This window comes from Bufo bufo, chromosome 1 (assembly GCF_905171765.1).
Source record: "Bufo bufo chromosome 1, aBufBuf1.1, whole genome shotgun sequence".
NCBI classification, from domain to species: Eukaryota; Metazoa; Chordata; class Amphibia; order Anura; family Bufonidae; genus Bufo; species Bufo bufo.
The window spans coordinates 758,735,264-758,750,618 of NC_053389.1; the positions used below are offsets into that span (position 1 = coordinate 758,735,264).

Below are 15,355 nucleotides of genomic sequence, written 5' to 3' on the forward strand. Positions count from 1 at the left end.
CATAGGTCATCAATATCTTATCGGTGAGGGTCCGACACCCGGGACCCCCGCTGATCAGCTGTTTGAGAAGCTCCCAGCTTTCCTCAGGTCAGTGACGACACGTTCATCGATCACGTGAATGGAGCTTAGCTGCAATACCAATCACCGCCACTATACAATGGTAAGCTGTGAGGAGACCACAGCGGTGCCTTCTCAAAACAGCTGATCAGTGGGAGTCCTGAGTATTGGACCCCCACCGATCAGATACCGATGACCTGTCCTGTGTATAGGTCATCAGTATGAAAATAATGGAAAACCCTTTTAAGTACCCCAAGGTCGACAGCCATTGGCTGATGAGTATTAGGGTGCACACACTGGTCCTTTTAAGAGGCAAAGCGCATGCACCCTTTGGGTAGAGCAGGAGCCGGGCTAGCCTGCATGAAGGAGAGGAATGCCAGCAAGAAGCACGCTACGACCTGCAAGGAAGAAGCACAGGTATTTTGGCGGCCAGGCCCGGTGGGGAGAGATGCCAGCGGTGAACAGAGTGGCGGAGGACACGGGTTATAACAGATTCCTTTATGTGACCAGCAGCACAGGGGCAGTCCCATCTAACAGGCCACCATATCTCAGCTTCCCTTGTGCACCCCTGCACAGAACATGCCCTAGTATACAAGGCTGGTTCAGAGAGCGCTGTCGGCAGCATGCACATACAGACCATATTGTTGTACAGCGCTGATTGGTTTCCCTTTAACCAGCTCTCCGGGGAGGTTACCTCACTGATACACTAGGACTTTGTGTTCCCAAACACGGCAGGAAATAGTATTTTGCTGACAGTTTCGCCTTAAAAGTCCTGACTTGGGGAATGTCTCTGCTGAATTCACAGAAAAGAAGGGAGTTGCTATTTGTGTGAAGCCGGTTATTACTAAGCAGTCTGGCGGTGTGGTGTATTAAAGTCCAGCGGTGCAGGTGACCATTATCTATGGGGGTGAGGAGTCCTAGAAGGACTAGCACTGGCCGTGCTGATGCCCTGGGCCCATAGACTGTATAAGGAAATGACCTAAATAACAATTACCGTACATAATATATATATATATACACATAGAGACTCCGGGTACTGAAGTGTGAGGTGATGGAGATCATCTGCCTGCGCTGCACAGACACTCCACCTCTGCAGAAGCCACAATTCATACCGCGGATGCAAGCGGTGCCCAAGGGACCCCCATGACTTATAATGGGGCGTGTTGGGTTCTGTCGAAGTTCAGCCCTGCACGCTACACTATTCTTACCGTCAAAACTGACACAGGAGGCCCCAAGCTGGCCCCCGACTTCTCAGTAGACTTTTTAGCATCTTAGCACCTAGAGGCCGCCTGCTCTGCTGCTTTGGGGCCCCTGGGAAGAGTAGGACCATTCCAGGGTAGTTCTGTTCCCATATCAATGGGTGGTGGCACAGGGATGTGGTATCTGCAGGTGCTGCAATGATATTGGACAAGGGACTGGAAAATGTACTATGGCAGAGGTCGCAATAACGCTGTAGACGCCTTTTACTCCCTAAAAAAAAGTATCATTACACGCAGTGTCGGACTGGGGTACTTAGGGCCCACCAGTGTAACTGATTCTGGGGGCCCACCTTAGGGCTCCTGCACACTAACTTATTTTTTTTTTCCATGTCTGTACCCTTCACTTCAGATGGGCCTCAAAAAAAAAAGACTCCATGTGCATTCCGTGTCTGTATGTCCGCATGGCCGTTCTGCTAAATGATAGAACATGTCCTATTCTTGCCCACATTACAGACAAGGATAGGACGGTTCTATTAGAGGTCGGCTGTTCTGTTCCACATAATGTGGAATGCACACATCCGGTCTCCATGTTTTGCGGATCCGCAATTTGCAGACTGCAAAACATCCAACGGTCGTGTTCCTGACACTTACAGTGATAACCGAAATATTAAAGATGAAGTAAGATGGCAGACATTCACAGCAAAATGCCCAAACATACATGTGGCAGAATTTACACGTATATGGATATCCTGCACTTTAGTCAGTCAGAAACAAGACACACGCAGCGCAGACCGATCACTCATTGGACAGATGTGGGACACAAGACACTTATACGTGGCTCACATGCCACGGATGCATATGTCACATACTGCACATACACCACTGATACATAGAACATATATAGCACACACCAATCACACATAGGAAACACGCAATGCACACACCAAGACATTTATGCCTAACCCTATTAAGTGTAGCACACTTAGAGGGGTTAAAGGGGTCGTCTCACTTCAGCAATTGGCATTTATCATGTAGAGAAAGTTAGTACAAAGCACTTACTAATGTATTGTGATTGCCCATATTGCCTCCTTTCCATCACAATATACACAGCACGTATCCATGGTTGTGACCACTCTGCTATCCAGCAGCGGTGGTCGTGCTGGCACATTATATGTAAAGGTGTTGGCCTATGAGCACTGGATTACACTGTAGTAATAACCACGGATACGTGCTGTGTATAATGTGATGGAAAGGAGGCAATATGGGCAATCACAATACATTAGTAAGTGTCTTGTGTTAACTGCATGATAAATGCCATTTACTGAAGTGAGACAAACCCTTTAACCCCTTTAAGCATAAATGTCTGGCATGAAATTTACCAAATCGTAACCTCCTCAGTTTGCACATAATCTACAGTTGTCCTCCCATAATGACCTATTGTCTATCTACAGGATAGGTGATAAATATCAGATTGCTGGGGTCTGACTGCTGGAACACCACTGATCATGAAAAAAGGGGTCCTGAGACATTACATTACATTACCACCAATCTATGTACACAAGGGTCATAAGACCACGTTCCCTTGATCATGGGGGTCCCAGCAGTCAGACCCCCTATCAGTCAGACACTTGATCACCTGTCGTGTCATAGCTGTTGGACCTTTTCACATTCCCTATCCTTAAAGGTTTTATGTGGGTGTAAAAAAATAAATAAAAATGGCCCAAAATATGTGTCAAACTATAATAGAAATGCTCGCCTGTTAAAGGACCACTTTTCTAGTTATTCTCTATCCACAGGATCGGGGATAACTAAGTGATCTGTGGGGGTCTGAACACTGGAGCCCCCACTGATCCCCCTTCTTCATTGAGTGGCAGGTGGAGCATATGCCTCTCCATCCATTCTCTATGGGGTCGCTGGAGATGGCAGAGTACAGCGCTGGCTATTTCCAGTGGTCCCAAAGAGAATAAATGGAGCATATGTGTGACCTGCCACGCCATCAAAAAGAGGGAACAGGACCCGTTCCTGGGATCAGTGGAGGGGGTCGCAGAATCGGACCCCACTAATCATATAGTTATGCCCTATGGTGTGGAGAGGATAACTTGAAAACCTGGACAACCCCTTTAAATCCTTCACCACCAGTATCTCTTTACATGGCAACAGTGATGCCTGTAAATACGGAATATCCTCACTACCGCCATGTAAACCATACATGTGAATACTGGAGAATTTTTCAGTCATAAGTCCAACCCCCTTTGCAGGTCATAACCTTTAACAAAGCCCAAGCAAAGGCGCTAAAGGAGCAACGTGAGCAAAGGGCACAAACGGAGGGTCATAACTGAAGCAGAGGCATTAGGGTCACCTGAGGCAGGTAATAGTGGGGATCCTGGATCAGGGGTAACTGGAGAAGAGGCAATATTAGTGGTGCATTTAGAGTGGGGGCATTGGGGGGCATCTGGAGCTGTGGCACTAATGGGGGTGCACCTAAAGCCAAGGCATTGGGGGGACCTAGGGCAGAGTCCCCCCAATGCCACTCTGAACTCTGCAGAGAGCAGCACACATACACAGATCTGAGTCTACTATAAACAAATCCCCTATTTCCCCCTTACAGTCTCCTACAGCTCACTACTGTCACACATCTGAGAAATCAGCCCAGCACCGCAGAGGAGTCTTTCTCTCCAGCAGCCAGTTTTCTGACAGCAGGGAGGGCAGGAGGATGGCCAGACATGTTCTCTCCTCCTTCACTGCCAGCAGCCGGGAAGTTTAGAAGATACTGCAGGGCCTCCTGTACAATTTACACTAGTAGGAGGCTGCCTCACTGTGCGATACTGCCACCTAGTGGCTACAATAATTTTCTCTCCTGAGAAACAAGAGAAATAATTACTACTCTGTCTGATCTCCAGGCGCAGGAGACTGGGGGCCTACCGAGGAATCCCCCGCCTTCCCGGTGGGCAAGTCCGAGCCTGAGCACATGTTAGACTTTTCCCGGTGATTCATGAGCGCAGGGCGCGCTGTGAACTGTGCAGAGCGATATTGCTGGTGCCTGAAATATGCAATAATAAAGCTCCATACAGCAAGGATCTTTGTTGTTGGTTGGTTTGGGTAGAAGGAGGCTTGTGCAGCGGTGCGCGATCTTCACAGGGTGGCGTCTGGCGGGGTAAGCAGCTTCTTGGTGGCAGTGGGCTTTAGTTTTTGAAACTTTTGATGTGTCATAGGGACATGTCAAAAATTTTGATTGGTGGGGTTCCCAGCACTGAGACCCCCGCTGATCTCTAGAACGAGGAGTCGGAAGCTCTCAGCTGAGCACTGCTTCTCCTCGCTGCTGAGCGCGATGCTGAAGACGGCCTCAATATAAAGTGCAGGGAAGATCCGCTATAATAGCCTGTACTTTATCACTCGACTATAATTGCCTGCTGTGCATTCACTCCAGACCCCTCCCTGGGGGTAATTAGCCTTGTCCTGGAGGGAGGGGTGATGTAGAAAGGTCAATGTTCTCATTTACATGGAGCTGTATGTTGGAGGGTGCTGAACGGAGAAAAGAAGGGTTATTTAGACTAGAACTGGTTCGCCTACATTAATACCCACCTCTTTGGCCATGTTCACACCACCGCTATTTATTTCTGTTGTTGTGCTGGATTGGGCAAAAAACTGAGCTGTTCAGACTCCATTACTAGGATGGGATCCGTTCAGTTTCTTTTTATATATTTGATAGAATCTGCGAAAGAGGCCTCGATCGGAGCCTTCAGTGCAAATGTGAACAAGCCCTTAACATTCTGTAGGCCTACGTATTATTTGTTTGAATTACTGCAACTATTCCTCAAAAATTGTAAGAGGAATATTTTTACTCTTCCGGAAAAAATGTAATACGACCTCTGTTCTATAGTCATTAAAGGGGTACTACAGTAAAATCAGAAAAAGGTCTACAGTGGGATACAAAAGGTGTAGAAAAATAATCCCCACGGCGGCCATTCTGCCGGCGCTCAGTTCCCCGATGCGTTTCCCTTCCTGCTCCTGTACAGACACAGCAGGAAATGGCTGTGAATACTGGACAGTCAGTCAATGGCTGAGGTAGGTGAGCGCCATTCGCAGCCATTTCCTTCCGTATCAACACAGGAGCTGGAAGTGGAGCGCCTGAGGGAGCCGGGCATTTGTATTCCACGGTAGGCCTTTTTTTTTTTTTTTTTGCTGGAATATCCCTTTAAAATGGGATGGGGACTCCAGGAGCATCTATTTCAGGTGGTTAGGAGTGCTAGCTATGGGGCATTTCCTTCTCTATGATTGTCTTGTATCTGCACAAGAGCGAGACTCAAGGACTATTCAGTGTTTATTCTGTATTCTTGTGTTTAAATGCTCCTTAAAGGGGTATTTCCATCGGAGACATCTCGCTAGGATATGCCCCATTGTCTGATAGGTGTGGGTCCCACCTCTGGGAGCTGCACCTACACCGAGAACTGATCGGTGAAGGTGGTGGACGGAGGACCCTGGGTTTACCGGGGTCTGGCCGCCACCTAGCGCTCTCCCCGTAGTAGTGAGAATGGGAGCACACCGCACTTGTGAGGCCACCGCTCCTATTCATTTCTATGGGGCCGATGGAATTAGCTGAGCCAGCGCTCGGCTATTTTCAGCAACCCCATAGAAATTAATGCAGGGCGGCTGCGCATTCGCAGTGCGCCCTCCAAAACTTTCGGGGCTCCGTTCTCTGGGACCCACACCTATCAGACAACAGGGGCATATCGTAGCGATAGTGGTGCCAGTCACCCTGATGATGGCATTTTGTCACTTACTTCCAGTCATTTTCATTATATCACACTTTATCGGGTGCAGCACAGGAGTCCTGTCCATGATGTGTGTGCGAAGTGGAGTCCCTTGAGTGGTGGGCTCTACCCATTGCTTATTGACGGCCTTCTGCCTGTGCACAGAGAGGACGCCAGTGCTGCACCTGATAGTGTGATTTCAGAAAAAAATGCTTTATATTGATAAGCGGTGAACTGCTGTAATCTCCGTGACTGTCATAACTTAATGCTACCATCACATAAGGTAGCATAAACTGCCTGACAGATACAATTTAAAGTGTACCTCCACTGATAGAACCCATGCAGGTTCAGGATACTTGATGTTGTCATATGGTAAGTGTACTGCTCAGTGGCCAGTTGTGTCACGTCTGACGGGAGAGTATCAGTGGAACTACTAGGTAAAGGGACTCAGCCAGCAGTTTTGACCTTACTAAAGGTGGGGTCCGGACAAACGTATCTTTTGCAGAGCTTTTCTCATCAGTAGTAGTGTGAATATGATGTTTTATTCTGCCAGCTTCTGTTCCTGCAATGGCCTAGGGCAGAGTAAAGGGCTCTCCGCATTGAGCGGCTTCACAGCTCCTGCCCTCCGCTCTGAGTGACAGCTGTAGTAGCCAACCAGAAGACCACTTCAGCTGTCACTCATAACGGAGGGGGGCTGTGAACCAGCTCAATGCAGAAGAGCACCTTGCAGTGAAGCTGTAATCTGGGAATTTGCAGGAGCAGAACCAGGCAGAATAAAACTTCATATTCACACTACTCCTGATATTAAAAGATCCACCAAAGGTATGTTTGTTCTGCTCTCTCCATTCCCAACCTAGTGCTGTCAGCAGTTTTGCTTCCTGCACTTATTGTGAAATGTTTATTTCAGAAAACTTCTTTGTCAGTCTTTGACAGCACTGATTTTGCATTCCAACACGCCTCATGTATAGGACGTTCTTACATTGGCATAGTGTGTTTACAGTTCATTTTTCTGTTTCTACAGTCATGGGACATCTTCTTCCAGAACGCCAATGCCGGCGCAGCACCTGGAACAGCTTACCAGAGCCCTCCACCCCTAGGTACCAGCCTGTCTGCACTGACCCATGCACAGTCACTAGTGCAGGCGCAGCCAAACATAGACAAACTAGTAGAGGATCATCTTGCTGTGCAGTCCCTCATCCGGGCATATCAGGTATGTTCTTGCCTGTCTCTCTAGTCTCACTTGCTTTCTTCTCCTTTCTTATAGTACCTAGAGGGGTTATTCCGTCTTAACCTTTAGAGCATATCACTCGGATATGCTGCAGATGTCAAATTGGTGCCAATCCCTCTGGGACCCGCTGCTATCTTCAGAACGGGGCGTCTTCTCCATTTACTGCCATGGAACTTCCAAAAGTAGTCAAGTGGGCACTAGTCTATTTTGTGGAGTCCACGTAACCACCTTCTCCCTTCACCATTATGGGACTGCTGGAAATGGCTCAGCCAGCACCCTGTTTTTGGTACTCCTGTAGTGGTCAATGGAGGGTGGTCGCGTATGCACAACTGCTCTACCTTACTTTGGGTCTCCATTCTGGAGATAGGTGCTGGTCCTACCTCTGGGACTCACTCCTATCTGACCTTTGTGGCATAGCCTAGTGATATAGCATAAACGTTGAGATCCCCCTTTGTCTTTTAGCAGGCTCTTTCAGGATGCAGACCACCTTAAGGAAGGGCCCTTTTTCTGCAGGGTAGTGGCAGGGGTACATCACTTTTGTGTAAGAAGCCTTTCAAAAAGATATGAAGGAGGTGTAAATGCAGTTCCTTATTATACAGGTTGACCAAGGAGTGTACACGTGCAGTAGTCCTCCTTTAGTCTACAGTCTGTTATTAGGCTGTGGTCATACGTCCGTGCCCGATTCCTTACCGAATCCACGGACATTCCACATTCAGTGCCAGCGATTAGGGCATTTCATAGCGGATCTATGGTAGACAACAAAGTGTGCAGCTAGAGAGTGTACTGTTGGAGCCGTCTATGCTTCCTATAGGTGTATAACATTGTAAAGAGAAATCGAGCCCGAAGCTGACCACATGCATGAGGTGTAAACCTCCTTCAGGGACTTGGATGAACGGACGTCCTGGGCCCCCCGTGGTGTAGTAGGAACCAGGTGGCCCCCACAAAAGGAGTGAGAGACGCTTTCCTCCATTCTAGTCTATGGCAGACCCTCCTCTGATCCCCCTATGTTCTGCACAAGCTGCTGTTTGACTTCTACATCATAACGGTGGGACCCCTGCTTACTAAAAGGGTAATGCCACAGAGGTTAGATCCCCCTTGTTGAGTGCCCTTTGGATATGCTATAAATGATGTTAGAATACCCCCTATATGCCCCTTAAGTGCCTGAGTTTTTATAACCATACATGATGGGTGTAATATCCTGCATCTCTCTGTAGCCATTTTGTTTCTTGGGTAGGCCAAACGGACAGACATGTAAGTACCCTACAGTTTATGTCTGGAATAGTGGTAAAGTAATGGTGCAGAGTTTGCAGACACTAGAACAAAATCAGGAGAGGGTTATGAAAACTGTCTAAAAACAAAAACTGATGGGGATCATTTATCAAACTGGTGTAAGGTAGAACTGGCTTAGTTGCTCATAGCAACCAATCAGATTCCACCTTTCATTTTGGACAACTCCTTTGGAAAATGAAAGGTGGAATCTGATTGGTTGCTATGAGCAACTAAGCCAGTTCTACCTTACACCAGTTTGATAAATAGCCCATCCCCCTGTGTTTGGCCCCCACAGCATCCAATCACAGCGCAGCTTTTATTTCTTTTACTCCAATTCAAAAATGAAAGCCGCGCTGGACTGTGGAGTGAGTCCTAGATATTCATGAGCGGTGGGCTCCACCCTCTGCTGATTGACCGTTTCTCCCCATGCCACTAAGGCCCCTTGCAGACGAGCGTGTGCGGATTAGGTCCGGATGCGTTGGGAATGCGTTCAGTGAAAAATTAGCGATTTCGCAAACAAAGTCATTCAGTTTTGTCTGCGATTGCGTTCAGTTTTTATCACGCGGGTGCAATGCGATTTAATGCGTTTTGCACGCGCGTGATAAAAAACTGAATGTATACAAGCAACATCTCTTAGCAATCATCCGTGAAAAACGCATCGCATCCGCACTTGCGATTTTCACTCAGCTCCATTCACTTCTATGGGGCCAGCATTGCGTGAAAATGGCAGAATATAGAACATGCTGCGATTTTCACGCAACGCTCAACTGATAAGTGAAAACCAACGCACGTGTACACAGACCCATTGAAATTAATGGGTCCGGATTTTGTGCAGCGCAATGCGTTTGCATCACGCATTGCACCCGCGCAGAATACGCGCTCGTGTGAAAGGGGCCCAATAAAGAGCTGGTGACCAATGCCAGTGCATGCCACCATACTGGGCGCAGGATGTCTCACTGGGACACTAGGAAAGAAATTTCATTCAGACTCCTCCAGCCAAGGCCTCATGCACACAGCCGTGTCCATAAAAATACGGATCCCTTAAAAACAAAACGCTTCCATGTGCTTTCCTTTTTGTCTCTGACTAGGACTATTCTCATCTGCAAAAAACACATTGGACCTGCAGTGAGATTCTCGGATCTTGTATGGGTCACAGTGCACTTTTAGCACACCGAAGCAATATACCGTCATGTGCATGAGGCTTTAACAGAGGGGGCGGCTCAAGGACAAAAAGTTACTGCTAAGTGTTCCTTGAGGAGGAAATGCCCTTTAACCACAGCGTAAATCTCTTCCGGCTTTCTGTGTTGCTGAGGTGGTCATTTCTGTCACTTCTCCTATTGATCACATAGGGGTGGGGTAGGTGTCATTAACCAGTTTGTGTCATTGCTTCTAGGTAAGGGGTCACCACATTGCAAAACTTGACCCCCTCGGAATTAGCACTGTTAATTTTGATGACGCTCCAGTAATTGTCGGTCCGCCGTATGTCGGTGAGGATTATGGACCAAACTCATTGTAACTCTTTTTGCTTTTCCTCCTCTTTTCCCTTTCTTTTTGTGTTTGTTATTTTACGTGGTGCCTCTTCTGTATCCCCTCCCCCATTCCATTACTCCCCAACGATCCTTTTCCCTTACTCCACTTCATCCATCCTCTGTCCTCCTTTACTGTTCTCCTCTACCCGGCACCTTTCCTCTATGTAGATCCGTGGGCACCATGTTGCCCAGCTTGACCCACTGGGCATTCTGGATGCAGATCTGGATTCCTGTGTGCCAGCTGACATTATCACATCCTCAGACAAACTCGGTGAGGGCCAGTAGCTCTGCTAGAATGGTCACTGCTTATCACTCCCCTCTCGCCCACCCTCAAGATTTTTGTTTGTCCCCTGCTTGCTATTATGTAGGTTCAGAGCTCCCAGCTAACAGCTTCTCCATAGTCTAGACATGGCAGTACGCCTGATGCTGGTTCTTAAAGGGGACGTCTGCGATGTTGATATTAGGGGTTGTCCACCCGTTAATATTCATCACCTATTATCAGGATAGGTCATCAATATCTGAACGGTGGGAGTCCGACACCCGCCATCCCCGCCGATCAGCTGTGAGATGAGGAGGCAGCGCTCCAGATCACCACAACCTCCTCAAGCAGCTGATCGGCGGCGGTCTGACACCCCTGAGGATAGGCCATCAATATCAAAATCTTGGACAACCCCTTTAATTCGGTGCCCTTGGACCTGCTATCCAACAAATAATCACCAAGAGTAAAACCTATATTTACAGAGATGAAGCAAGGGTTGATGTGCCTCCCCTAAAGGTGGCCATACATATAAGATTAAAGTCGGCCGGAATGGCAGATTTTGGCCATTACGGCCGACTGTCGTTTGAAGAACTAGCGCAATGGCTGACGGCAGAAATACAATCCACTGTGCTGGAAAACTTTGGCAGTTCATCGGCCAAAACTGCATGTTGATGGCATGATCGGCTGAATGTTGTGCTCAAGCACCAGGAAGTCTGTTTTTATAAATAACTAACTCCCTGCTTGGGCAGTTTAGTTGGTGGGAACATTCGTACGAAAGATCCCATGGACGACTGATTGGCCGGAATGCGTCCGATCGTTATTTCGAATGTATGGCCACCTTAAGAATAAGAAGCTGTTGGTTGGTGCCCTGAGTGTAGAACGGGTAACAACAGGTTATTGGGCTACAGAAGCTTCTGCTGCTCTCACACCAGAAACCACTAACCTAGATTAGTGCAGCTGATAAACACTAACCTCACGTGGCATGTTCTGGGTGTGTGCGGGGATCCGGTGGGGCCGCAGTTGCTTGGGGTATAGAGCATGTGGTGGGCATGAATATGTTTTTTGCTTGTGGACTGATCTTATGGACTTCTTCACGTAAGTATTTTGTCTTTTTTTCGTTGAAATAAAGTTTGTCTGAAATTGGTAAATTGTAACTATGAGTAATGATTGTTCCTCTCCTTAATCAGATGGTCCAGTGTATGATCATGTATTCCCAATGTAGTCAAAGCTGTTTTATCTCATGTATGTTTAAGGCTACTTTCACACTTGCGTTCAGAGCGGGTCCGTCTGATGTCTGCTCAGACGGATCCGCTCCTATAATGCAGACGTTTGTATCCGTTCAGAACGGATCCGTCTGCATTATAACTTAGAAAAAATTCTAAGTGTGAAAGTAGCCTGAACGGATCCGTCCAGACTTTACATTGAAAGTCAATGGGGGCGGATCTGTTTGAAGATTGAGCCATATGGTGTCATCTTCAAACAGATCCGTCCCCATTGACTTCCATTGTAAGTCTGGACGGATCCGCTTGCCTCCGCACGGCCAGGCGGACACCCGAACGCTGCAAGCAGCGTTCAGGTGTCCGCTTGCTGAGCGGAGGCTGAACGCTGCCAGACTGATGCATTCTGAGTGGATCCGCGTCCACTGAGAATGCATTAGGGCTGGACGGATGCGTTCGGGGCCGCTTGTGAGCCCCTTCAAACGGAGCTCACAAGCGGACACCCGAACGCAGGTGTGAAAGTAGCCTTAGCTGAAATGATCTTCTAAAAGTGTTGTCTTACGACAAGGACTTATTCCCTATTCACACAATAGGGGATCAGTGTGTGATTAGTGGGGGGTCTGCCCGCTGGGGCCCCTGCCGGTTACGATAATGGGGCCCCGTGTTCCCATTTGAATGGAACAGGGGATCATGTATGTCCGCTGCTACTCCATTCAACCATATAGGACTGCTGGAGATGGTCACATACAGCGCTCAGCTATCTCCAGCAGTCCCATAGGGATGAAAGGAGCAGCAATGAGCATGTGCGACCACCTCAGATCCTAGGCCCAGGCTGTGGAGTTTGTCGTACAAACCCTTTAGTGGAGTCAAATGTACTATAAAGGAGTGCGGTAGATAGACAGACAAACAGACTGACAGGGAGAGATAGACAGACTGACAGGGAGAGATAGACAGACTGACAGGGAGAGATAGACAGACAGACAGGGAGAGATAGACAGACAGACAGGGAGAGATAGACAGACAGACAGGGAGAGATAGACAGACAGACAGACAGGGAGAGATAGACAGACGGACAGGGAGAGATAGACAGACGGACAGGGAGAGATAGACAGACAGGGAGAGATAGATAGATAGACAGACAGACAGACAGGGAGAGATAGATAGATAGACAGACAGACAGGGAGAGATAGACAGACAGGGAGAGATAGACAGACAGACAGGGAGAGATAGACAGACAGACAGGGAGAGATAGACAGACAGACAGGGAGAGATAGACAGACAGACAGGGAGAGATAGACAGACAGACAGGGAGAGACAGACAGACAGGGAGAGATAGACAGACAGACAGGGAGAGATAGATAGACAGACAGGCAGAGAGAGAGAGAGACAGACAGGCAGAGAGAGACAGACAGGCAGAGAGAGAGAGACAGGCAGAGAGAGAGAGAGACAGGCAGAGAGAGAGAGACAGGCAGAGAGAGAGAGAGAGACAGGCAGAGAGAGAGAGAGACAGACTGACAGAGAGAGACAGACTGACAAACAGAGAGAGACAGACTGACAAACAGAGAGAGACAGACTGACAAACAGAGAGAGACAGACTGACAAACAGAGAGAGACAGACTGACAAACAGAGAGAGACAGACTGACAAACAGAGAGAGACAGACTGACAAACAGAGAGAGAGACAGACTGACAAACAGAGAGAGAGACAGACTGACAAACAGAGAGAGAGACAGACTGACAAACAGAGAGAGAGACAGACTGACAAACAGAGAGAGAGACAGACTGACAAACAGAGAGAGAGACAGACTGACAAACAGAGAGAGAGACAGACTGACAAACAGAGAGAGAGACAGACTGACAAACAGAGAGAGAGACAGACTGACAAACAGAGAGAGAGACAGACTGACAAACAGAGAGACAGACAGACAAACAGAGAGAGAGACAGACAGACAAACAGAGAGAGAGAGAGAGACAGACAGAGAGGTAGATCTCTATGTGATGAGCACTAAGGGACTGAATTTTTGGAAAAACGTATATTGTGCTTCTGTCTATATACAGTGCATTCGGGAAGTCTTCAGTCTTCTTTCACATTTGGTTAGGTTGTGTCTTTGTGCTAATTTTTTTAAAAAAAATCAAGTTTTGCACTCAACAGCCCATAATGAAAAAGTGAACACAGAATGTTCAAGATCTTTGCTAATTTATGAAAAAGGAAAAACCAAAAGTCGGCATGGACATAAGTATTCAGACCCTTTGCTTAGCTCTGGGGGTCTCTTTGAAGTTTTATGAAAAATCAGTAATCCTTTAAATAGATTTTAGAATGGTACCAGGTTACATCTTAAACTGGCACAATCTGGTTCAGCCTAGAGTCAGCCAAGACCACCAGCAAGCATCTGAGTTTGCTGGGGGAGATGGAAGTCAGTGTAGTGGCCATTCAGATGAATGGTTGTCCATGTAATCATTGTGTGAGCTAATGAGTAATATCAGCTTTCAGCTCTGGTTCATAGAAAGGGTCCCTAACAGGGGACTCCATCCTATAGCATCCATATGTCTTAAAGGGAAGCAGTTGGCATGCACATGCTGCCCGATCTACTGGCATCATAGTTTAGGAGCAGCTGAGCAGATTGTTATGTTACAATTTTGTGGGAGAAGATTCTGTAAAACTATCAATAAATCCCTGCTCTTTCTGGGCTTAGGAGTCCAGGGGGCGGTCCTATCACTGATTGACAGCTTTCCCTGTAGTACTGTATACAGGCCAGGCTGTCACTCGTTGATCCACTCTGGCCACAGAATTTCTAAGCTGGCTTAGCGTGGAATGTTTCTTCAGTGAAGCCGTGAGGTGGTAGATGGAGATGCACTCATGGAAACTGCTCGTTTCTATGGTTACAACTAGGGATGTCCCGATACCATTTTTTTAAGACTGAGTACGAGTACCGATACTTTTATTTAAGTACTCACCGATACCAATTACCGATACTAATTTTAACAATAAAATACACACACATGTATTTTCTGACCACTGACCAACCAAAAGGCCCAAAAACAGAACTATAACATTCCAAGGAGACATTATACTGTATGGGGGCCACAAAGAGACGTTATACTGTATGGGGCAGCCACAAGGAGATGTTATACTGTATGGGGGGCAGCCACAAGGAGAGGTTATACTGTATGGGGGGCAGCCACAAGGAGACGTTATACTGTATGGGGGCAGCTACAAGGAGACATTATACTGTATGGGGGCCACAAAGAGACATTATACTGTATGGGGGCCACAAAGAGACGTTATACTGTATGGGGGCAGCCACAAGGAGACGTTATACTGTATGGGGGCAGCCACAAGGAGACGTTATACTGTATGGGGGCAGCCACAAAGAGACGTTATACTGTGTGGGGGGCCACAAGGAGACGTTATACTGTATGGGGGCCACAAGGAGACATTATACTGTATGGGGGGCAGCCACAAAGAGACGTTATACTGTATGGGGCAGCCACAAGGAGACATTATACTGTATGGGGGGCAGCCACAAGGAGACGTTATACTGTATGGGGGCCACAAGGAGACGTTATACTGTATGGGGGCAGCCACAAGGAGACGTTATACTGTGTGGGGCAGCCACAAGGAGACGTTATACTGTATGGGGGCAGCCACAAGGAGACGTTATACTGTGTGGGGGCAGCCACAAGGAGATGTTATACTGTATGGGGGCAGCCACAAGGAGATGTTATACTGTATGGGGGCAGCCACAAGGAGATGTTATACTGTATGGGGGCAGCCACAAGGAGACGTTATACTGTGTGGGGCAGCCACAAGGAGACGTTATACTGTATGGGGGCAGCCACAAGGAGA

General features: G+C 47.7%; 1 protein-coding gene across 2 annotated transcripts in view; it reads left to right on the plus strand.

Moving 5' to 3' along the window:
• OGDH (oxoglutarate dehydrogenase) overlaps positions 1 to 15,355 on the plus strand; it is a 64,794-nt gene that overhangs the window by 23,689 nt on the left and 25,750 nt on the right. The window contains exons 3-4 of one of the 2 annotated variants that reach the window (XM_040414578.1): positions 7,029 to 7,217; positions 9,898 to 9,991. In XM_040414578.1, coding sequence (XP_040270512.1) covers positions 7,029 to 7,217; positions 9,898 to 9,991 — 283 coding nt within the window. Of the gene's footprint in view, positions 1 to 7,028; positions 7,218 to 9,897; positions 9,992 to 10,201; positions 10,305 to 15,355 lie in introns of both variants that reach the window. The other variant, XM_040414577.1, reaches the window with a different exon arrangement.